This window comes from Salarias fasciatus, unplaced genomic scaffold (assembly GCF_902148845.1).
Source record: "Salarias fasciatus unplaced genomic scaffold, fSalaFa1.1, whole genome shotgun sequence".
Taxonomy (NCBI): Eukaryota; Metazoa; Chordata; class Actinopteri; order Blenniiformes; family Blenniidae; genus Salarias; species Salarias fasciatus.
In genome coordinates, this window is record NW_021941392.1 from 60,998 (window position 1) to 84,917 (window position 23,920).

The 23,920-nt window shown below is 47.1% G+C and overlaps 3 protein-coding genes and 3 non-coding genes across 7 annotated transcripts; all 6 read left to right on the top strand.

The window, feature by feature from the left end:
* The first annotated feature begins 634 nt into the window (after positions 1-634).
* LOC115385576 (uncharacterized) lies at positions 635-3,331 on the top strand. 2 transcript variants are annotated; one of them, XM_030087640.1, is made up of 6 exons: positions 635-650; positions 1,134-1,189; positions 1,280-1,309; positions 1,563-1,889; positions 1,961-2,101; positions 2,170-3,331. In XM_030087640.1, the coding sequence occupies exons 2-6, from the start codon at positions 1,147-1,149 to the stop codon at positions 2,601-2,603; spliced, it is 975 nt and encodes a 324-aa protein (XP_029943500.1). In that variant the 5' UTR covers positions 635-650; positions 1,134-1,146; the 3' UTR covers positions 2,604-3,331. The 2 variants fall into 2 exon arrangements, with proteins under 2 accessions (XP_029943500.1, XP_029943499.1); XM_030087639.1 differs by lacking the exon at positions 635-650 and having other exon boundaries at positions 718-1,189.
* Positions 3,332-3,532: 201 nt separating this feature from the next.
* Positions 3,533-10,034, top strand: LOC115385559 (uncharacterized). The gene is made up of 9 exons (XM_030087627.1): positions 3,533-3,660; positions 3,734-3,769; positions 3,846-4,157; positions 4,259-4,567; positions 4,676-4,714; positions 4,775-4,969; positions 8,825-9,148; positions 9,217-9,339; positions 9,426-10,034. Exons 1-9 carry the CDS (start codon positions 3,585-3,587, stop codon positions 9,734-9,736), a joined length of 1,725 nt encoding a protein of 574 aa, XP_029943487.1. The 5' UTR covers positions 3,533-3,584; the 3' UTR covers positions 9,737-10,034.
* A 3,892-nt stretch (positions 10,035-13,926) lies between these two features.
* On the top strand, positions 13,927-14,891 carry hspb9 (heat shock protein, alpha-crystallin-related, 9). Its single transcript, XM_030087632.1, has 2 exons — positions 13,927-14,182; positions 14,264-14,891. Exons 1-2 carry the CDS (start codon positions 13,959-13,961, stop codon positions 14,775-14,777), a joined length of 738 nt encoding a protein of 245 aa, XP_029943492.1. The 5' UTR covers positions 13,927-13,958; the 3' UTR covers positions 14,778-14,891.
* Positions 14,892-16,909: 2,018 nt separating this feature from the next.
* trnag-ccc (transfer RNA glycine (anticodon CCC)) lies at positions 16,910-16,981 on the top strand. The gene has a single exon. It is a non-coding gene; the product is annotated as a tRNA-Gly (tRNA).
* A 1,647-nt stretch (positions 16,982-18,628) lies between these two features.
* Positions 18,629-18,700, top strand: trnag-ccc (transfer RNA glycine (anticodon CCC)). The gene has a single exon. It is a non-coding gene; the product is annotated as a tRNA-Gly (tRNA).
* A 4,820-nt stretch (positions 18,701-23,520) lies between these two features.
* On the top strand, positions 23,521-23,592 carry trnag-ccc (transfer RNA glycine (anticodon CCC)). The gene has a single exon. It is a non-coding gene; the product is annotated as a tRNA-Gly (tRNA).
* The last annotated feature ends 328 nt before the right edge of the window (positions 23,593-23,920 follow it).

Below are 23,920 nucleotides of genomic sequence, written 5' to 3' on the forward strand. Positions count from 1 at the left end.
CACTACCCTGATAACACTGGTACAATTATAGTTTCACCACATCCTAAAGCTCTGGAGAGCCATGTGGCTCCTCAGCCCTCCTGTAGTGGCTCAACTTTCAGAACATTACACCAAAATGAACACTGAAGGATTTTTATCTCATTTACACACCAGACACTTTCAACAGGTGAAATATCAGATACAAACACCGCAGAACATGTTACGAAATGTTTCTCATCCCAAATTGCACATTGAAACTTCATCAGCGCACATTTTTGTACATTTATCAAACATTTCAATCTGTGTTTGTCCCATTTCAAAGTTTGAATGTGTCCTTTGGCTTCAGTTGAATCTTATCTGGTGGAAAGTGTCAGAAACGGTTCTTTTGGTCGTAAAGGTTGAAGATCACCGTCCGGAATCAACATCTCCAGAGCGCCACAGCGTCATCCTGCAGGTCTTCAGGCCTGTCCTCCTCCTCCTCCTCCTCCTCTTCCTCCTCCTCCTCCTCCTCGTCCTCCTCGTCCTCCTCCTCCTCCTCCTCCTCCTCCTCCTCCTCCTCGTCCTCCTCGTCCTCCTCGTCCTCGTCCTCCTCCTCCTCCTCCTCTTCCTCCTCCTCCTCCTCCTCGTCCTCCTCGTCCTCCTCCTCCTCCTCGTCCTCGTCACCATCCAGGGTTTGTGTGTTGATTGATCTATTTTATCTTACTCACCACGTTTGGAAGGCACAAATCGAAACGAAAAAGAAAAGCAGTTAAAGTTGTTGCTAAAATAGTCTGCTGATGTGTGTTTCAAAATGTGTTCATCACTTGATTTGTCTTTTACTGAACAAAGTGTCAGTGTGTGAATTTCTCAAGTAGAATAGTTGTGTGTGTCAATGTGGAAACAAAACCGCCCGACATGGAAACAAGCCTCATATAATAGACGCGTATAGTTCTGATGACCAGAAATGTAACCTGGAGTGAAAAACTTCACTTTTCAGTCAGACTGGAAGAGTTTTCGCACTTCTTAGTTTTCGTCTGTTGCAGCAGAAGTTCTTAACTGCTTGACACGTTTTCATTAAAAAAGAACAAATAGAGGAAGTGTTTTTTTTCTCAGAATGTGTGAATAGTTTAACTCAGCAGTTCACTTTCTGAGTCTGTTTTTCTTCACCGAAGCAGAAGGAGCATCTTCATGGCGAGCTCACGGAGGAGAGTCTGGCTGCGTTTGGCCGTCGGTGAGCTTCATTTCTCTTCATAAGGCAGTTTATTGATCAAACTTTCAGCCCTGAGTCTCTGAAGGATCTGTTTTTTTCTTTCTCTCCCAGATCTTCTGGTGTGGTCAGCAGCTTCAGCAGGTCAGTGAGCTTTCACTAAATGAAAACTGATTATAGAAGTTACAGCCATCTCAGACGATTGTTCAAATCAATAACACATTCTGCAACACATTTTTGCTTCATATGGATACAACAGTGTTGTTTGTCATGAGTTTTTTTGTCAGTGCCCTCACACACCCACCCATCTTCCAACCTACCTGTCCAGACTTTCGCTCGGTCAGTCGTTCCGGTGAATGGTTGACAGTTTTGTCTCCTCACTGTGTTTTTTCGACAGAAGCTCTACAGCAGCCCAGCATCAACCTGACCTCCCCTGACGACGGCCTGGTGTGGGGTCCCGACGGAGCCCGGATCACCAGAGGTCACAGCTTCAGCTTCACCTGCTCCGTGGGCTCCGGCCACCCTCCGGGACAGTTCAGCTTGGTCTTCTCGCGCTCCAACGAGAGACTCGATCAACTGCCGGCGGTCAACAACGTGGCCTCCTTTCACTTCCCTGCAGCCGACTATCATCACCAAGGAAACTACAGCTGTCTGTATGAGGACACCGTGTCGCCCGGGAACTTCCCTCCCTTGAAGACAGAACCCATCGTGGTCTTCATCACAGGTCAGTACACATTATAGATCCTTTCCCAGAAGTCTGCAGCAACAGATTAAGCTCTCATTGAATCTTTCCAGCCGCGGTGCCTCTGTGGGTGGTGGCCTCCTCCATCGCCGGCGGGGCCCTGGTGTTCCTCCTCCTGGTCCTGATGGGGGTCGCTCTGATCTGTTGGACCAGGCGAAGCCTGGACGTTCCCAAAGCCATCGTCCAAACCCAACGTGAGTCCCAGCGGCACGCTCAGCTCACCGTGGAGGGAGCGGTCTTTAAACTCACGTTTGTGTTTCAGCGACGGCCACCGGCAGCTTTCAGGAAAATGATTACGATGAAGAGGAGGATGATGATGATGATGACTACATGAACGTTGACCAAGACGACTCTCAGTTGAATCCAAGACAGCACGCGCAACGGCCGCATTCAGAAGAGGAGGATGATGATGATGATGACTACATGAACGTTGACCAAGAGGACTCTCGGATGGATCAAAGACAGCACGCACCGCGGCCGCATTCCGACGGGGAAGATGAGAATGTGGACTTCCAGGATAATTATGTGGTGGCCATGGAGCTCCGCAGCGTCTCGGCACGTGGTGAAGCAGAGGACGGGGAGGGCAGCAGTGACGAAAATGAATATATAAACGTGTCGAACTTCGTCACTGAGCAAGCCGTAGATACTCGCAGAGATATGCAGGACATTTATGAAAACTTTAAGGTTTTAGGTTGATTTGACTGAGAATTCATTTTCACGTTTCTCATTAGCTTTTAGGAAATGTATTTACTCAGTTCTTATTGTCATTTGGTCTGCCTGAACCACACTGGAACTCACTGAGCTCCTCACAACAACATACTATTCCACTGTCTGTAGAAACTGAATCACCTGATTTGATACGCGTGTGGCCGCTGAAGAGACCGGAACACCGGAATTCAGTGACATGAGGAGCTGAGCAAGTCACGGTTTTTACTGCAGCTCATAAAAAACTGAGTTCTGTCATTTTATCCAAACATACTGGGAAGCCAGTAAACACCATGTGTGCAGGAAACGTGTTGATATCATTCACTCGTCACGCTTCCTGGTCTCCGTCAGAGAACATTTGCAACCAGTTTACGAGAAGCTTGTTGTTTTAATACTTTACGTTTTTAATAATACAACATCAGATTTCTTTCATATAAAATCCAGGTCAACTATTAAAAGCTACAAAACTTAGTTTTGTTTTTAGTATACCGTCAGCATACAGTTTGAGGGGAAACTGGGGATTCTGGGAGGATTCCCTTAATGTGCACAAATAAATGTCCAGGTTAAAGCCTCCATCTTTCTGAGTTTTGACGCCCTGAGGTCAACTGTCTCTTCTCAATTAATAAAATTAGCTGCTGACTCTGTAATGTTATTCAGCGACGACCCTGAACTCCAACCAGAAGTCGTTCTTCACTGAATCATCCTGTTTTCAAAATAAATGCCTCTAAAACAAAGGAGACGGTCTCTGACTTCAGATGAATCTGTTCAAACTTCGCACTGTGTTTTTTAATGCAACACTTGGTGAGGAACACTTGTCCCCTCGATGGACGTCACTGCTCAACATTCATGGGACTTTTTTTTCTAAAGAAACCAATTGGAAACAGGAAATGTTGGGGAAGATAAGCAGAGAGAGGAGCAGCTGGACGCCACGGCTCTTCACCAGATAACTCAGGGACGTTTTATTTCTCAGCCATGGAGAACAGAAAACTTCAAACTGAGAAGTTAGAAAACAGAAAGCTGCTGAGAAACCTTCAATTTTGGACTTTAGGTAAGACACACGTACTCTGCAGAGGAAGAACTGCCTTTTGTCTCATTTCGTCTCAACGTTTCCTCTCCTGTAGTCACCTTTCTGTCGTCTTCCTCGCCACCAGCTGCAGGTCAGTCTGATCTCTGCTCTCAAACACTCGGTTTCTGTCGTTGTGAGTGAAGCGATCTGACGTCGGTGTTCTGTAGGTCAGATCAGGTTAGCCGGTCCCGGGTCGACCCGGTGCTCGGGGAGGGTTGAACTCCTCCGTAACGGGTCCTGGGGGACGGTGTGCGACCGCGGCTGGGACCTGGCCGACGCCCGGGTGGTGTGCAGGCAGCTGGGCTGCGGGCTGCCGACCACCGCCACCCTGTCGGCCGCGTTCGGACCGGGAGTCGGACCCGTCTGGCTGAGCGACGTGGGCTGCTCGGGGACTGAGAGCGCTCTGACTCAGTGTTCACATGGAGGACTGGGGTCAGCCAGCTGTGACCACGGTGAGGGCGCCGGCGTCGTCTGCTCAGGTGAGAAACAAGCTGCATGTCCCTTTGAGGACTGTCAGAAAAGATGGGAGCGTCTCTGATGACTGAACAGTCGCAGCTAAACTGTTATATGTGAACAACAGGAGTTCAGATCAGATTAGCAGGATCGACTTTGTGCTCCGGGCTGGTTGAAATTCACCACGGCGGCGTTTGGGGAACAGTCTGCGACCACGACTGGGGACTGGCCGAGGCCGCGGTGGTCTGCAGGCAGCTGAACTGCGGGGCGGCGCTGAACGCCACCCGGTCTGCCTCCGTCAGACGAGGAGCTGAGAGGATTCAGCTGCACGACGTGACCTGCTCAGGCGGCGAGGGCTCCCTGACGCAGTGTCGGCACAGCGGCTTCGGAAAACACGAGTGTCTCCACGACGAGAACGCCGGAGTCGTCTGCTCAGGTCAGTCCAGCTTCCAAACTCAGACGACAGACTAGACAGTGGAGGAAGGGCTGCTGATTGATTCATAACCACCACATTGAATCCTCTTGTGTTTTGCTGCTTTTCCAGTGAATTTTTCAAAGCCGAGCATTTCCATCACTCCTGCTGGTGAGGTCCTCTGGGGTCAGGAGGTTGGTATCAAATGTTCCATCTCAACTCTGGTTCTAGGGGGAACCTTCATCCTGAAGAAAACGTCCGACTCATTCACAAGGACGGAAACCTCAAATTCCAGCTGCGTGACCTTCCGTTTCCCCGGAGTGGACTTCAGCGACGAGGGTCTGTACTACTGCCAGTACCAGGAAAGGAGCTCCGCTCTCGAAATGAACTCTCCACCAAGTGACTCCATCAGGGTTAACGTCACCGGTAAGAAGAGCCACACAGTGACACAGCAGCTGCTCAGATCACGAGGACTGGTATGAGAGATACGCAGAGCAGTTCACAGGCTGCAGTGAAGATCATCGACTCTCATGGTGCGACCATCACATTCACTGTAAAGATGAAGACATGACGGCACGAATATTGAATGCCTTTTTCAAATGCACAAATAGCCTAAAACAAATTTTTAGACATGTTTTTTTAATAGATGTTTATTGAATATTCAGACAAGAGAAGCACAAAAAGGTTTTTCATTTATATTAGACAAACAAAACTTGCATTAAAAAAAACATCAAAATGCATGAATTGTTGTTCTTTTGGCAGAACTCTGCTTTGTCACGGTAGATAGGCTGTGAAAAGACAAGGCTCAAGGTTATCTCAATGACTGTGTGCTTGTACCCTTATACACTTTTTGCAGAAACATGTCAAATCAGGACAGATTCATCAGTCACAGTACTTTAGCTTCAAAGTAAAAAGGACAACTATGACATCTGAGGAAGACTTAAAATTGTCATATACAGACTAAAACATTCACAGCTGTTTGTATGTCAAGCCGCAAATGAAATGATTTAGAAATGTGGCCCCAGATTGAACCCGTCCTGTAGGCCTTCCAACAAAAAGAATGCATCTCAGTGTATTGAGAAAAATCCAACTGCAAACAATAAATGAACTAATGTCCTTTTGACATAATTCTACTGAGCCCACTCCTTCAGGAACTCTGGCAGGTTCTTCTTGATAAACAGTAGCTTCTTTGCTTTGTCACATGTCAGTCTGTTCTTTAACTGGATGACTAAACCTCCTCTCGCTGTCTGTGTTTGTGCTCGGAGCAGCCAAGTACCTCAGAATGGAAACAGCATCGTAGGTTCAGTTCATTGTTATCAAGCAATAAATAAATAAAAAAAACAGACATGAAATAAAACCAATCCCTTTCCCAGCAGCTTATTGTTTTAAATGTAACTGTGCATCACTGTTTCTCTTTTGCACTTTCGTTGGAGTATTCCCATAATGTAATATGTTTTATTAATGAAACTATACCTTTTGTTTTTACAACTGTAAACCACTTTGTGTTTTCAAAAATGCTGTAAAACTTACTGCGTTCCATCTGTGCCGAGTCAGGAAAGCGGCCTTGATTGGTCCTCCAATATGCTGGAGGATTGTCAGTCCTGGGGGGAGGACTGCCTGGAATCAGGGTCGTTTTCCTGGAGGTTCTGGTCCAACATGTCAGACAGTGAGGGCGCACACACCGCCTCTGTGGCACGGATTCTTTTTGTCTCTGCACCATCTTCCTCCTCTCTGTGCATCACTTCACTGTCACCAAGTGGCTTTAATAAGTCCAGTTCAGCCTGGACCATGTCCCTTACCTGCTAACTGGTCTGCTAACTCCCCAACCCACCGATCCCCCCCTGCATTGCTGAACTGAGAACATTATCTAAGGCACTGTTGTCTGAATAGATGGTAGAAGTCAGAGCATATAATACAGCTAGTCAGTAAACTTATCGCGGGCGACTCATTTCAGTGCGAGGAACTCAAGTTCACCAGAATGTAAGTGGTAGTTTTTCTCAGCAGCTGTGAAAGTTAGAGAACCACAGCCAATCACTTTGACTTTGTTGTCTTGTTTGTGATATAAAACTGCTCCCAAGGTTGGTTGGATGCATCTGTATGCAATATAAATGGAAGATCGATGTTAGGATAGGTTGGGATGGAGAATTGGTCAGAATGTCCACAAACATTAACACGATTTCTTGATGTTCACTCGTCCACATTATTGGTGCGCGAGAGGGAAGTTCATTTTTGTTTCCTTTCTTCACTTGTCCTTTATCTGTTATCGGTGTTGGTTTGCTTTCACTGTTTAAATAATTAGGGCTCTGAAGCAGTTCAAACAAAAGGCGTGAGTCGAGAGAAGTCTTGAATTAACCATCGATGATCGCTGAGGAAACTGAGCTTATCATAATGAAAACCACTGCGGTTCTTAGATGCAACCAGCACACGGTGTTTAAGACCCATTTGTCTATACATAAACTGCTGTGGTGTTTCTTTAGCATGCTGCTTCGCGTTGCTTATTTCCTGAAATAATTCAGAGCTACATTTCTCATGTAGGTGGGTTTTCAAGAAACATTTTAACTCAGCTACCGTCAGCGTATGTTTTTGAAGGTACCAGGCTTGATTATCTTAAACACTGCTCTAATAACTTCACCCAAAAGCTGGTGTGGATTATCTTTTCTCCATGTTGTAAATCCCTCACGCTTGACCGCTGTTAGCTTAGCAGGTTCGCTTCAAACACGGTTCACGTTTCACTCAGAAACCCTTATAAAAACTATAAGTTTTGCTCTCTTTACTCAACACAGCATTATCCTGAACATGTTACAACATAACATAATGTGTGTTACATTCGTGAATTTTAAGCATTTACCAACCTCTGATAAAGAAAAGAGAGAGCAGGCACGTTGAAGCTGCGTTTACCTCACAAGAGGATGTTTTCTTCCTCTGCAGGCATGCGCCATCTAGTGGATATCACGGGAATTACACTTTACTGATACTGGGGTATCTGCTTTCAGTCCATCTTTTACACACCTAGTTTCAAGGCTCTACACAAACATTTCTGCTGCACATGATCAGTAGATGTACACCTCCTAATCCAGTCTCTGTTGGTCCTGGTCCTGGTCCTGGTCCCAGTCCAGATTTTCCTGGTAGTTTTAGTTTTCTTCTCTGATTAGAAACAAGCTGACTGTCTCGCAATCGGCTGTATTTAAATTAAACTGAATTTTTTGGAGTGACAGTCTGGGTCACCACATCCTAATATTCCACTGTTCAACATCTTATGACCTCTAGCTTCTTAAATATGACCTTGAAGACATGGAGGTGACTGTGTTTCAAATCCTGAGTGAAGTTAAAGGGGCTGTATCCTGCTTTTTTAGCTAGTCCAAACCCTAGAAATGGCATTAACATGGTAATAGTTTATTTTTGGCGCTAAGGAAAAGTAATTTTGTGTGAAATAAAAGATTTTCTGGGGCTAATTCTGAAACCCGGAAGAGAAAACGCTCCGTTTCACTGAAATCCCGCCTCTCCCCCTGTGGACTTTGACTGACAGCGAACTTCAACCAATCAGCGCTTCAAAACAAATACGCTAGCTAGCTTAGCTCTTTAGCTCTAGCTTCTCCACCCGCAAAAACGTCTTTTCCTGTGAGAAACTCACCAAGCGCAGACCCTCCAGACCCTCCAGACCCTCCAGACCCTTCAGACCCTTCAGACCCTCCAGACCCTCCAGACCCTCCAGACCCTTCAGACCCTTCAGACCCTTCAGACCCTCCAGACCCTCCAGACCCTCCAGACCCTCCAGACCCTCCAGACCCTTCAGACCCTTCAGACCCTTCAGACCCTTCAGATCCTTCAGACTCTTGCTCTTGCTTGACTGTTGCTTTCAGACGATGGTTAAAGTTTATCCTCGAAATCGGAGTTACAAAAAGCAGCAACGCTGATTGCCGAGGGCCTGCGGGAGGGGGGGTCAGGGGAGCCAGCTTCACAGTGTGACGTGAACGTGGGAAAACAGAGCGTTTTCACGGGTGCGGGAGGGGCTGCCTCTCTGAGCAGCACAAACACTGGGAAAGCTTTAACACGCAGGCACGAAGGAAAAAAACGCCTTGGGGGTGTTTTAGGTGAGTACATAACTATATAACAAGGTTAAAACATACAAAAAGTGAATTTTGCATGATACAGCCCCTTTAAGCAAAGATTACACTCACTAAAACAGCAGCTGGAGAGAATTTCAACAATAAGTCTTAAAAAGTGAATCATTGTTTTTATTTTATTTTTTTAATGTTTTTTTTTTTTTTTTTTTTCACACAGTGAGACTGGAAAGGCCCAACATCTCCTTCTCATGTCTTGGCAATGGCCTGGTGTGGGGTCCCAGTGCTGCAGAGGTCACCGGGGGTCACGGCTTTGTATTAACTTGCAGCATCACCTCCGGATATCCCCACGGTCGCTTCTTCCTCATCTCCTCCAGGAACGGCGTGGCGGCCAGCAGGCCGGCCGTCAACAGCTCGGCCTCCTTCCACTTCCCGGCGGCTCGGCGCTCACACCAGGACAGCTACGCCTGTGTGTACCAGGTGGAGCTCTCCAGGCAGAGGTTCAACTCCACTGCGGCTGCACCCATCAGGGTCATCATCAGGGGTACGACAGTAAAGGTTAAAGGAGATCTGGAACGACACGTTATCTGAAGTTTCCACTTGGTCTTTCAGTGTCTCTGCTGCTGCCAGTCACCCTGGCAGCTTCCGGGGTCCTGCTGCTGCTCCTGGCCGTCCTGTCGGCCGTCTGTCTGGTCTACAGAAGAAGACGACTAACTGAGAAGTCTTCAACTCCCAGTCGGTGGACTCCAGAAGAAAGATCAGCCCTGGTGAGTGTTTTTCTTCCTGAAACCTGACGGTTTGTTTCACTGTGTGTGTGTCAGTGGCCTTCAGAGTCAGGAACAGTCACCAAGACGACGAGGTGGAGTACGTCAACGTTGACCTGGTGAGGAGCAGGACGAGCGTGAAAGAGAGGATGAGGAGGAGGAAAGAGGAAGAGCAGGATTATGAAGAGCCACTGAAGCAGGGAGAACATGGTTATGAGGAGGCGGGAACCAGTCTGGATTCCATGGAGGCCAGATCGGTCTGTGATGAAGAGCAGAGCGAGGATGGAAACCAATACGAGAATATCATTTATCTGATGGACAAGAGAGGACACGATGAAGATGAAGACGAGATATATCTGAGCATTTAAGGCCCAATCCCGTTTCTCTCTCTTGCCCTCCCCCTTGGCCCTACCTCTTTGAAACAGTGCTAAGGGGTAGGGCCGAAAGTAAACCCCTCCGAATTGGAACACCCGTTTGACAATCGCGTACGTCATCAGTAGTCACCGCTGTCGATGACGTAGGCAGATGCGACAATTGTTTACCGAAGAAGAATGTTTTTCTTAGATTTCTAAACTTTAATGATTGAGAAAATACTTACATTTATGAACTTCTGTATTGCGGATGCTGCCATCTTGCCGATCTTGCAAGACTTTCTGGGAAATCTGCGGCCGGTGGCGAGGGGCGGTGGCGGGAGCGCTTGTTTTGTCCGCCTACACCGCGACTGGCGGGCGGCGTTAGTTCACTTCCGCGTTGGCGGGAGCGATCGTTTCCACACCCGCGCATTCCAGGTGGGCGGTGTTGAAGAAACCAGTTTATTGAAAATAATCGTCTATCTGTTGTGTTTGGAATGCGTGGGTGTGGAAACGAGCGCTCCCGCCAACGTGGAAGCGAACTAACGCCGCCCGCCAGTCGCGGTTGGCGGCGGACAAAACAAGCGCTCCCGCCGCCGCCCCTCGCCACCGGCCGCCACTGGATCATACCCCTCCGTTTGGAGTGTGCCTCGGGAGAATCTCCGTTTGGAGGGGTGAACAGCCCTCCCCCTTACCCCTCCCCCTCCATCATAATGACAATCGGGACACCCCTACCCCTCCACGTGAACGCGCAAAACGGAGGGGTGGGGCCAAGGGGGAGGGCGAAGGGGTGAAATGGGATTCAACCTGTGTCTGCTGATTAGCAGCAGGTCGGTCGGATCAATATTATCAAAATCAAGCAGCAGATAAAGGTTGGATCTGAATTATTACCACATGATAACATGATATGTTTTAATAAACAAACTCTAAATGGTTCTCTGAAAGTTCTTTTTTAAGGCCTGATTCACACATAGTGACACATCCACCTCGACTTTTGAAAATAAAACTGTGCACACCTCATCGTTTTCAAAACTGTTTTCATTTCTAGTTAACAGCTGCTGTCAGCATGATAAACCTGCAGGGGGCAGTGTGAGGAGAAAATCACTACAGTGACGCACGGCATGAATTACTTCCTGTTCCTTCAGAGACAAAAGCTCAAGGGTCTTTTTTGTGGCGACTCGGTTCTTATTTATTCGTTAGTTTTCCAGATTAAGAGTTGAGTGACTTCCTGTGTTCCTGAAGTTTTGGTCATCCTGAGTTCTGGTCTTTGTTTTATGAGTTTTCTTGATTTTGTTCAGGGTTGGTTTTCAGCTTGTAGTTTATCTCCTGTCCACTAGCCGGGGCTGTTGAGTCATTGTTGATGATCCTTTCTTGAAAATCTTGTGTTTCTGTAAGATTCTAAGTATTGTAAACCTTTCTTTATGCATTTCACACATTTAAAATCATCAATGTCCAACACTGGCCAGAAAATCAAACCAATTCAGTGAAACCATCTGGAGCCGAACTCCTGAAGCTCAGTCGTCTTCTGTCTTCTGTGATTCCAGTAAAACAGTTTTCTGCTCCTGATCTCAGAAGACCAGCAGTGACTGAGTCATGAGCAGAGGTGGAGAGATCACTGAACTGTTGGAACTGAATCAAAGAGTCGTTATTCCCCTTCAAGTGTCAGTGATATCACACCATCCGTGTGGATGTGTCCAGCCTCACCCTCCATAAACACCAAGCAGAACCAGCCGGGGTCATAATAACCAGCAGACCGCCATCTTGAATCCCCCCTTTCTATTTCTGATCCCGGCCTCCCCCGGTTTACTGACACACTTCTCAAAGCAGCTGTGACAACAAGCTGTGTGTGTGTGTGTGTGTGTGTGTGTTTTCTCCAGGTTAGATGTGTGGGATTAAGCCCCGCCCACCAGTAATGAGGGTATTCTTAGACCGGTCTCACTGAGTCTCTGTTGTGAGCAGAAGTGAGAAATACCTCGCCGAGGCAGCGGCTCTCAGCCAATCAGGCGGCGGCGGTCGGTGGGAGCCGGTCGCGTGAAGACGCTTTGCAGCGCGACGCCCCCGAGGCCGCAAATAGAAGTGACACAGGCTCCTTGTCATGTCCGCGCTCGGCCCGACATGCCGGCGCTCTGAGCTCATCCTTTGAAGACGCAGCGACGCGGCCCTGAAACCCGAGACGGGACGGGCTTTGTTCGCTCGGTTCGCTCAGGCCTCAGCAGCTGCCGGACTCACGTCTTCACTCAGACACGCCACACGCACCAGGAAAACGCACACGCATTACCGAGGACATGCCCCAGGAACATTAGGCACAAATAATCCCCATTTTAACTGAGTTTTTAATGGAGATCAGGTCTGAATCTGTCTTCATATCCAAACACAAACCCTCAGACCTGACCGACTTTCCATGATTCCTCATTAAATTTCATCCGTTTGTCCACAGATGTTTCAGATTTGAAATAAATCTGAATTGTTCTCATTGAAATGTTTTTATGGGTATTGTAGTGAACAGTTGTAGGAAATGACTCGGTGAGACGATGATGAGTCTGAGCAAAAATCTACTTTTATAACATGCTGAAGTCTTATATATAGTCATATATTTATTGCCCCTTACCGGCTTCCCGCTGGAACATGCTGACATTATTTACCCCACATGAATCGCACCTGTTGAATAAACACTCTTTCACACATTCTTTACTCTCTAGACCTCAGTATTGATCAAGATCCAACCAGGAGACCAAGATGAACCAGATCACACCCCAGATGAGGAAAACAAACAGGCAAGGCCGTGAGCTGGAAGGACAAGCCCCCCAGCAACCCCCACCCAGAGCTGACGTTGGTCAATGTGACGGAAGTCCGTCACTTTAACACCGCCAAAAACAATTAGTCAGGAATCCCCCCGATGAGAGACGGTTCATATTAAGTCCATCATCGACACCAGTAACAGAACTTGATACTCGTCGGACTGAAGCGGCACCGGGGGAGTCCATCTGGACAAACTCTGACTGGGAGTTTATTATTGACGATGACCTCTCACCTCAGCCACAGACTCAAAGCTGTCAGCTTTTTTAGCACTGATACAGTTTGAAACGTCTTCTTCAAAACAGTAAAAAGCAAAATCACTTCTATCTACCTGGAAGCATCAGGCTGTTTGGTTGGTTTACAGCATCTGGAGGTCTCGACCATAACATAGGAATCATCAAATCAGAGAATTATCAAGAGATTTCAGAGAAATATGTTTGACCCGGTGGCCAAATCAATCAGACCCAAATCAAAAGGAGGCGGGAATGGTTGAAAAGAAACACAAAAACCGTGTGTTTTAAAATGGACACCATTGATTTATGCTTGAAAATCTTTGTTCTGTACTGAATTCTGATACTGGATGACAACAGTTTATTGTTAAATTACTTTAGAGGTCCACATAAAAATCCTGATCATATAAACTTGGTACATTTCTGTTTTATGCAACAATTGAGGGGATACAGGACTTTACCGACAACATAACGTCTCCTAAACAGAAGAATTGGACTGAATTATTATTTTTTTCTGTGAAATTGAGGTTTTTCATTATCAAAATAACAACGATGATGACAGCAAACAGCAGAATGTTGGAAATGGGATGAAGGTCAACTTGAAACAGGAGAAAGTGAAAATAAGAAACAATAAAAGTGGGAGATTAACAGAGGGATGGTGAAGTTCATAACTTTTTAAACATTTACTCATCACTGACAAACAACACGGTTATCATTTGGATCATTTGCAAAGTCTAATGTTTTAGCTGTCAGACTTCACTCACTGTGATGAACCTGGACCATGTAGAATAACAGAACCAAACTAACAGGATGAGCTTCTATTCATGTTCAGCTCAGAAACAATGAACCTAGAATTTAAATAGAGCCCAGAAAGAGTCAGAATAAAAAGGTTAATGTCAGTTATTTTAATCTCCCCGGCAGCAGCACGCTCTTAAAAATACATCAGGTGTAAAATATCACAAAAAAGGAACTTCCTTCACCTCAGTGAACACACACACACTCACACACACACACACATGCGCGCGCGAGCCGTCTTTAGGTTTTGATGAGTGGCAGGGGCATTCCTGCGGTGAGCTCATGGGGTTTAAATAGCAGGGTGGGCGGGCTGCAGGCAGCAGCTCGGGGTTATAAACGACACCCTGGAGCTTCACAGCCGCACAACAAACTCCAGAGAGTCTCCGGGAGCTTCCAGCGATCGAGGATCTTCTTCTGTCATGATGTCTCAGCACGGAGGCCTGGCCGGTCTGTTCGGAGACGACCCGTTCTTCGCCCCCTCGCGGCTGCTGTGGCCGCTGGACTACGAGTCGGTCTCCTCGCTGCAGCAGGACTTCTTCCAGCGCCGGGCCGGGCTGGCCGACAGCCTCCTGAGGGAGCTCCACGACGGGCCCCGGCTGCTCAAACTGGGCCCGCTGCCGCTCGCTTCCTCCCCGCTGGCGAGGTACGTCCGCCCGCCGAGCGTCCGGCGCCGCCTGCCCACGCTGCGCCGGGGTTCTGATCCTCACGCTGGATTCTGTTTCAGGCTGAGCGACGATCCGGAGCAGCAAGCGTCGGGCTCCGACCTGCAGCCGGTGACCCACGGCAACAACTCCGACCTCCTGGTGACCCTGGACGCCCGCGGCTACGCCCCCGGAGACATCACGGTCAAGCTGGAGGGCCGCAGACTGGCGGTGGCGGCCATGAAGCAGGCCGGGGCGGAGGAGAGCCAGGCCTGCTCCTCCGCCTCCTCCCGCGCCGCCTTCCACTCCTCGGCGTCGGCCCAGACGGGCTTCGTGCAGAAGATCGACCTCCCGGCTCACCTGGACCTGTCGGGCCTGTCCTGCTCCCTGATGGACAACGGACAGCTGCGGATCCACGCCCCGGCCGCCCGGCAGCCCGCCGCCGCTGACACCGCCACCGCCGCCGCCACCGCCACCGCCGCTGTCACCGCCACCGCCACCGCCGCCGAGGAGGAGCAGCCGGTTCCCGTCCGGTTCAGGACGTCGCTGGAGTTCCCCCTCAACAAGGACAACACAGAGGAAAAGCACACAGACTGAGCCGAGGCGTCTTCACGCTCCTCCACTTAACAGACTGTCTTCAGCCAGTGACGTTTACAGCATGAGAGTATTTATTTTCTATTTGTATGAACTGTTCTAATAAAATGAAGTGAGGCTGGGAAGTGATTGGCTGGAGGGTGTTTGTGGCCACACGATGGCGCCAGAGTCCGCCCGATATGGAGGAGGAGGGCGGGAAGCAAGCGGGAACATTGCTGCCCGCTCCCCTCAGGCGACCGAGTTAACGCCTCCGAACGCTGGTGTTCCTGGGGTGAAGTGATTTTCTGGAGCCGCTGAAGCGAGGTGACAATCAGAAGGAGCGCGTTAATGTTTGATGAGTCCGGCCTCGAGGGGCTCGTGATGGAGAGGAGGGGAAACAAAGGAGAGAGGAAAACAACAGAGTGGAGGCAATGCTTTAAGGCTGAATTCACAAAAAAACAAAAACAGCTTGATTTGGGAGAAAGAAAAATCTTAATCCGGCATTTTAACTCTGTAGGAGAGAGTGAAGAAGCTGTTGAGTTGTTCATGTAGGCCAATACAGCTGTCAGCACCACAAAACCCATTCACCTTCATCCTCTCATCATCAACACAAACCGTGGAAAACATCATCATGTTCAAAAATATACGAGCTCAGAAAAACTGTTTGTTATTGTTGTTAATGTTATTCAAGCTATTGAAGATTAAAGTGACTACTATTTTCAAACGTTAGCTCCTCCTCGTGTTGGTTCTCTCAGATATCATCACCTGAAAATGAGGTGTACACGATTCTTTCATTTGCTGAATGTTAGTTGATGCTTGTTGTTAGCAATATTCCTTTAATTTTCAGATTGCAGCCAAGGTGTTGTAGGCATAACCATCAAATGTTAGCTTGTACACGTTCAAAAGATGCCTGGAGCCTGTTTCAAACACTGGTTTCCAGTCGGACTGGTAGGAAAGGCTGGACCACCAACCCGAAAACTAACCCTGACTCCGACCCTAACCCTAACCCTGAACCATCATTAAAAACGTTTAAAATTTAAACTTTATTTCTATTCAGCATTCAAGTTTTATTTTCAAATTAGTATTAGATTTGTTTCATGTGATGGAATCAAGTCACCAGAAATGTAAAAACTTGCTCTTGTTTTGAAATGCAGTCCCATCAGGAAACAGCCCAACGCTCCAGGTGGATTTAAGAATCGTTCTTCAGTTTCTGTCTTTGTTTTGACAAAGTTTTCTCTGATATTTCTTTTTTTCTCTAATTGTCATCTCCAAATGAAACCTATTCACACGCTCTGCAGGGGTGTGTGTGTGTGTGTGTGTGTGTGTGTGTGTGTGTGTGTGTGTGTGTGAGGGTGACGATGCTTGTATGTGAGTGATAACGAGTGAGTCAGATATTTCCAATTTGACAAGACAAATGCGTGTGTGTGCGTGTGTGTGTGTGTGTGTGTGGGGGGGGGGGGGGGGGGGGGCATGTCGAAATGCTGGTTAAACCCTTTCCCACTGCCATGAGGAGCCGATTGTTAGCGGGTTTAAACGGGTTTTTTAGCCAGTGGGAAAGGAGTATATGATAAAGGTTAGTGTGGTGCTGGGAAGCAGGATGTCATGAGGCTATATGTGTGTAAATATGTGTATGTCTGTTTGAGTGGCAGTGATGGAAGAGTGCAAAATACTACAAGACCAAACATCATTCCTTAAGTTTCGTTTTGTCTGTCATTACTCCACCAGATGCTTAACGAGCAGCAACTGAGCAGTATTGAGGATGGATCTTCCAGAAAGTAAGAACAGACCGGCTCCTAGCACTGCCACCACTCCAGCACAGACCCACCAGGCAGAAGAAACTTAAACTTTACTCGAGCGCCACTAAAAGAGTGAGGAAGGAGTTCCCCTCTTCCGTGCACGTACATGGACGCAAGCCACAGACACCAGCGTTTCACTAAGCTGCAGTTGCGCCCAAGGCCTGCAGGGGCCGTTGTTTCACATAAATCGTGCAAACTCCTTAATGCACCTTTAAGTGAAAGGAGACACTTTTGAAACAGAGAAATGAAACATGTTAGAAGATTTTATATTTGAAGTTCACTTTCAGGAAGAAATGGAGTGATTTGAAAAGAGTAGTTTGTATATGTGTGTGAGAATCGATTTCTTGACATTTTGACACAGCGATGGTGGTATAGTGGTGAGCATAGCTGCTTCCCAAGCAGTTGACCCGGGTTCGATTCCCGGCCATCGCAGTGTGCCTTAGCAGTAAGACAAATTTCTCATCTGTTGTTTCAAAAATTCTGGATGAAACCATTTCAATATTTCGTATCAATAAAAGGACAGGAAGCTTGTCTCTGTGAAGCTTTAATGGAGGACAAATGAAATCTGTAAATGCTTTGATGTGATGGGATCTGCCTTTGGAAGTGTGAGATCAGTGTGGTGCTGGGATGCAGGATGTCAAGATATATATGTGTAAATACGTGTATTTCTGTTTGAGTGGCAGTGATGGAAGAGTGTACAATATTACAAAACCAAACATCAAACCTTGGCTTCCTTCTGTTGAGTGAGAGCAGAAAGTAAAGCAGATGGCAGCTTTCCTGCAAGGTCAGCAACTGTATGTTTTCCATGCGAAAATACAGGAAAATGCTACAAGAGCCAGATACGAGGGGGTACCCAAAAGAATCCGGAACTTGATTGTAACTTTTTAATTGTGTGTGTGTGTGTGTGTGTGTGTGTGTGTGTGTGTGTGTGTGTGTGTGTGTGTGTGTGTGTGTGTGTGTGTGTGTGTGTGTGTGTGTGTGTGTGTGTGTGTGTGTGTGTGTGTGTGTGTGTGTGTGTGTGTGTGTGTGTGTGTGTGTGTGTGTGTGTGTGTGTGTGTGTGTGTGTGTGTGTGTGTGTGAATCAATTTAGTGTCATTTTGACACAGCGGTCGTGTTATAGTGGTGAGCATAGCTGCCTTCCAAGCAGTTGACCCGGGTTCTATTCCCGGCCATCACAGTGTGGCTTTGCATGAAATTAATTCTCATCTGTTATTTCAATAATTCTGTATGGAATCATTTAAATGACTCATATCAATAAAATGACAGGAAGCTTGTCTCTGTGAAGCTTTAATGGAGGACAAATGAAACCTGTGAATGCTTAGATGTGGTGGGATCTGCCTTTGGAAATGTGAGATAAAGATCAGTGTGGTGCTGGGAAGCAGGATGTGATGAGGCTATATGTGTGTAAATACGTGTCTGTCTGTTTGAGTGGCAGTGATGGAAGAGTGTAAAACACTACAAAACCAAACATCAGACCTTAGCTTCCTCCCGTGCAGCAGGAGGAAGCTAAGCTAAAGCGCAGCAGATCCCATCAGAGCAGAGCAGAGCCGACTCAGACTGCCTCTCTGCTGGGGAGAGGAGCTCCAACGTTCCCATCCGAGCTAATTGTGGCTAAGTTAGCGAAAACTGTCAGCTGACCCACCTGAAGACGGTGGACGAGCTGACTTTATGTTAACACTGGCGATGGATGAAGAAATATAGACGAAATGAGTGATTTTGCAGAGATTATGTCCCACGCTGAAGCTCCATTGCCGTGGCCCCCGCTAAATCGTTTGGATCTAAATAACTTCTGGAGGACTCCGAGCTGCACCATGTTTGTCTGAGTGAGTATAAGAGCATGCACACACCTATAAATAAGGTCCAGGTGTCAAAAAATATTGAGCTGCCCTTTAAAATCAATGCTGTGATGCACACCAGCCCGGTCTGGCTGCGGTCCGGCTCCAGAGCCTCTGCGGAGCTCCGGTCTCTTTCTGCGAGGATCCTATTTTTCCAGATGCCGCAGCCCTACCGCGTCAATTCAGACAGAAGCAAGTCGGTGCTGGAAGGAAATGTTGTGTCAAAAATTGAATTTTTGACACAGCGATGGTGGTGTAGTGGTGAGCATAGCTGCTTCCCAAGCAGTTGACCTGGGTTCGATTCCCGGCCATCGCAATGTGCCCTGGCTTTAAGGTACGTCCCTCGTGTGTTGTTTCAATAATTCTGGATGAAACCATTTCAATATTTCATATCAATAAAAGGACAGGAAGCTTGTCTCTGTGAAGCTTTAATGGAGGACAAATGAAACCTGTAAGATGTGATGGGATCTGCCTTTGGAAATGTGAGATAAAGATCAGTGTGGTGCTGGGAAGCAGGATGTGATGAGGCTACATGTGTGTAAAAAACTGCTTTTACCACTCCAGTTGGATTATTTGAGTTTGAGTGCATGCCTTTTGGGCTTTGTAATGCTCCTGCAACATTTCAACGACTTATGCAACAGTGTTTAAGTGGACAGATTGCAGAATCATTGCTTGTTTATTTGGATGACATAATCATCTACTCACCTGACTTCCAGTCTCATCAACAGCACCTGGATGAAGTCTTCAGCCGTTTATGGCAACATGCCTACGCGAGCAGAAGCTTACATCCCGCAGAGCGGAATGACGCTAATTACAGTTCCTTTAAATTGGAACTGTTGGCATTAAAGTGGGCTATAACCGAAAAATTTAAGGACTATCTAACAGGAGTGCAATTCACAGTGTACATGGACAATAACCCATTAGCTCACCTACAGACTGCGAGGCTGGGCGCTGTAGAACAACGCTGGGTTGCCCAACTTGCATCCTTCGATTTCAACATCAAGTATCGAACTGGTAAAAGTAATGCTAACGCTGACGCCCTCTCCAGATTTCCGGTTTCCACAGCCCAACAGAAGGATCCAGCTGCACCTGTTACTGCCGCTGTGGAGCTGCTGTCGGAAGGCAGCGAGTGGAGGAATGCCCAGGCTAAAGATCCAGACATTCAATGTGTGAAGAGCTTCGTGGAAAGTCAACAAATGCCCAGAAAATCAGAGCGCCTGGCCCTCTCCAGTAGAGCAAAGGCGGCTGCTGCAACAGTGGAGGAAGCTGGAGGTGAGAAACGACCTGCTGTGCCATAAGGTAATAGACCAGAAGACTCATGAAGTACACTACCAGATGGCCTGTCCAAGTTCCAGTTGTGAGGAAGTTTGGAGGAAGGTCCATGAGGCAGGGGCCATCCCCACACGTGACCAGACAGCCCAGACTACTGTTCGGGTGATCTGGGCGAACATCATACAAAATTTTGGTTGCCCAGCCCGTTTTCACTCAGACCGTGGAGCCAATTTTGAATCTTCGTTAATGAAGGAACTGTGTGAAACATATGGTGTCGCTAAAAGCCGAACTACGCCGTATCACCCAGCTGGCAATGGCAGTGCTGAACGCTTTAACCAGACTATGCTAAAAATGTTGCGTGCCCTAGAAGAAGAAAAACAGAATCATTGGCCACAATACTTACCAGAGCTCGTGCATGCTTATAACAATACTGTACACTCTGCTACTGGTTATCCTCCGTCCTTTTTAATGTTTGGTCGTCACTTATGGCTCCCTGTTGATGTGGACTTGGCTGTTAGCCCCCAACAACCCAGTCGCCATGTTAATGAGTGGGTTCAGGACCACCAACATCGAATGTCTGCTGCCTATCGTATTGCTTGTGAGAAAATCGGGTAATGCTGCATTGCAACAAAAGAGGCAATACGACAAATCTGCAAAAGCTCCCCTCTCTCGCCCGGCGAGAGGGTACTGGTGCGCTTGAGGGATAAGCGCGGTCGAGGGAAATTGGCACCTTGGTGGTCTCCTGAGCCATTTGTTGTTATTGAGCAGGTAGGAGATACGGGGCAAGTGTACCGAGTCCGGCCAGAACAGGGTGGACGCGAACAGACTTTACACCGGAACTCTTTGAAACTGTGCACCTTACCTGAAACGGCAGGCTCCCAGTCTGCTGAGGAGCTGCCCTTGGATAATGGACCTGTTTTGCCTGTTCTTTATGGATTTTTACCTCCAGCACCAGACCAGGTTGAGCAGGACGTCGCGGATGCTGCTCCCAGAAGATCAACCCGGTCTAATTTTAGACAACCACCGTCATGGTACAGAGACTGAATTGATTTTATGTTGCAGGGACTGACAGCCTCAGAACATGGGGGAGTGTGATCCAGGAACCAGGATGTGGCCTTTAAGATTGTTTGATTTTTTAGATTTTTTTTTAAAAAATGTGTGCTGTGATTTTGCTGTGTTTTATTTAGTATTTATTTTGCAGTGCATTGTTATTCAGTTGTGTTTTTAAATGACTGGCCACTTCACCTGCCACATCCCCACAAACCCTCCAATCACGGAGCGCCCTGCTTAATCAGCGCACACAGGTGCGCTGATGAGGAAGATACAAGGAGGAGATGCCAGGTGTGCTGGAGAGACTCTGCAGTGGGTGGAAGCTCCGAGGGAGGACGGCACGCGCACTGCGGATCAGGACCACGCTGGGCCCGCCAGTGCTACCACGTGACGTACACGCAGAGGCAGGGGGAACCCTGCCTGGCCCGTGAGTACTTGAAGGTTCAGTAGCACTGGTCGGACAAGCTGTGCTGAGAGCGTGGGCGTGTTAGATCAAGCCACTGCCGCAGCTCTGTTCCACGTAGGGTTCCAGCGTGCAGACCTACCCGGAGGGAGCGGGGCAACCAGACAGGTGTGTGACGTCATACCCCCTATGCATCGGAGCAGTGGAAGACGCCACCTTCGGGGGGAGACCTGGCGTGTGTGACTGAGGGTTCCCCGAACCAGACCCCAAGAGCAGTCCAGAGGACCTTGGAGCTCGGAGACCGGCATTTGTTTTAGTTATTTATTTTTTAGATATAGCCCCATTTGTTTTATTGAACTTTTAATTCACTGTCTTTTATTTGTGGGCTGGACTTATTTTAATATAATTTATTACCACAACTTCCTGCCTGTCGTCCTTCTTGGCAAGTGTGCTCACACCTGGTAAAATCCTTTTTGTTTACAGTGAACTTCAATCAAGTCAAACTTCTCCACCATTCAACCCTTGCATAATCTCACCTCACACATGTTCCAAAATAAGTGACTTCAAAATAAAATCTGTGTCGTGTTGTCTCCCTTAATATTCTATTTTTTGACTTCTTCTGGTAGAATACAGACCAAACAGCGTGATGTAGTCATTATACGCTTTAAAAGAATGAACGCTTTTGTACTTCGTCACTGCTGAAAAGTCAAATGACTCCAAAACGGCTCAAAACAGCTCTGTGACTGGAGCAGCTCTGTGTTGCCAGATTGGGCGGGTTTCTGCCAAATCAAGCGTCGTTTTGAACACGTCGGATGGGTTAATGAAATGATTATGTGTTTATGACGTGTTATTATAAAAATACGGTTTTAGCTTGCATTTTCAACCGAGATGGCGGTTTGGGCTGCTTTCTATTGAGTAAAACGGGTCATATTGTTTACGGGTGAGAGCGACATATCTGGCAACCTCCTCCAGCGGACTGCAGAGACACCGCAGGCAGTGTGAATCACAGTGCTGCAATGTACCGGACCAGAGACGGACCGCAGCCGGAAGGCAGCCGGACTGCATCCAGTGTGCATGGGGGGTAAAGCAGATGGCAGCTTTCCTGCAAGGTCAGCAACTGTATGTTTTCCATGCTAAAATCCAGGAAAATGCTACGAGAGCCAGATATCAAGTCCCTCAACTCATGGCTGGACTTGGAATGCCTTTCTCAGATGGAGACAGTGCCTGAAACTGTTCCTCTTTGAAGTCAGTGAAATAAAGTGCAGGACTTCAGCAAGTCCGGAAACAATGTTGTGCGAGGCGTCGAAGACGCGTCAGTCAGCATTAAGCAGCAATTGTAGGAGTCTCGGCTTTTGATTTGCAATGATAGCACTGGTGGTTTTGAGAGGAGTTGACGATAACTTTGGTGTTACAGAGGAGCTGCTCTAGTCCAAAAGGCACAACAACAGGTGAGGACATTTTTGAAGCTGTGTCAGACTCACTTGACAAGATGGAGCTTTAAAAGGGGAAAGCTGCAGGTCTGCACAAAAGAATAGCGTCTATGGTGAGTATCAAGGTGAAAGAGTGGAGCTCAAACTGCTAAAATGCAGCGTATCGTTTGCCAAGAAACACTTTGTGCCAAGAAAGTCAATCTTGACGAACACAGTTCTGAAAACTGTCATTATGATAGGAGCAAGAGGACTGCACCACAGAGAGTTTCCCCCTTTTCATTCTGATGTCAAAGCTGAATTTGGGGATCTGCTGTACCACTCTGATGTGCACTGGCTGAGTTGTGGTTCTGTGCTGCAGCGATTTTATTCCCTGATATCAGAAATTGATCTGTTTTTGAAAGAAAGGACCGACCAGTCATGATGGGCAGACGAAGCCCCACAAACCACTGCCTTAATTTTCTGAAGCCACTAGATGGTGCTATCTGTTCAGGAAATACTTGAGACACTTCACTGCCAGTCCTCTACATCAAATTCAAGAGTAGCTTTGAGCTGGAGGAAACTTGTCTCTGAGGATCTTTAATGGAAAAACAAATGAAAACCGATAAATGTGACAGAAACAGAAAAGTTTCACACAAAAATCATTTTGGTGCTTTGAAGCAGGATGATCACAAATGGGTATTTTATGTCTCAGTTTTTATAATTCAGAGTTACTAAAAGTAGCGTTTCATTTGTCAATCATCTGTCATCGTGTCATCTGTTTTATTTTGATGAACAAAAAACAAACTCTAATTGATCCAAATCATTTTTTAAGTGAAAAGAGAAATTTCATATCAGAAAAATTAAACATGTTTAAAGGTTTTTTAGTTGAAGTTCACTTTCAAGCAGAAATTGAGTTATTTGAAAGAGCATGTCGTGTGTGTGTGTGTGTGTGTCTGTGTGTGTGTGCGTCTGTGGGAATCAATTTAGTGAATTTTTGACACAGCGATGGTGGTGTAGTGGTGAGCATAGCTGCTTCCCAAGCAGTTGACCCGGGTTCGATTCCCGGCCATCACAATGTGCTCTGGCTTTATGGTACCTCCCTCATCTGTTATTTCAATAATTCTGGATGAAACCATTTCAATGACTCATATCAATAAAGTGACAGGAAACTTGTCTCTGTGAAGCTTTAATGGAGGACAAATGAAACCTGTAAATGCTTAGATGTGACGGGAGCAGCGTTTGGAAGTGTGAGATAAAGATCAGTGTGGTGCTGCGAAGCAGGATGTGATGAGGCTATGTGTGTATAATTACCATATTGCCCCGAATATAAAACGATTCTGATTATGAGACCACCCCTGTTTTTTAAATATCATTTTGTTAAAATAAAAATATGTTGACGACA

Coding starts and splice junctions, on each gene's coding strand:
- hspb9 (XM_030087632.1), top strand. CDS start 13,959: ATGATGTCTCAGCACGGAGGCCTGGCCGGTCTGTTCGGAGACGACCCG. Junction 14,183..14,263: donor GCTTCCTCCCCGCTGGCGAG/GTACGTCCGCCC, acceptor ATTCTGTTTCAG/GCTGAGCGACGATCCGGAGC.
- LOC115385559 (XM_030087627.1), top strand. CDS start 3,585: ATGGAGAACAGAAAACTTCAAACTGAGAAGTTAGAAAACAGAAAGCTG. Junction 3,661..3,733: donor CCTTCAATTTTGGACTTTAG/GTAAGACACACG, acceptor CCTCTCCTGTAG/TCACCTTTCTGTCGTCTTCC. Junction 4,970..8,824: donor CATCAGGGTTAACGTCACCG/GTAAGAAGAGCC, acceptor TTTTTCACACAG/TGAGACTGGAAAGGCCCAAC.
- LOC115385576 (XM_030087640.1), top strand. CDS start 1,147: ATGGCGAGCTCACGGAGGAGAGTCTGGCTGCGTTTGGCCGTCG. Junction 1,310..1,562: donor GTGGTCAGCAGCTTCAGCAG/GTCAGTGAGCTT, acceptor TTTTTTCGACAG/AAGCTCTACAGCAGCCCAGC. Junction 2,102..2,169: donor AGCCATCGTCCAAACCCAAC/GTGAGTCCCAGC, acceptor TTTGTGTTTCAG/CGACGGCCACCGGCAGCTTT.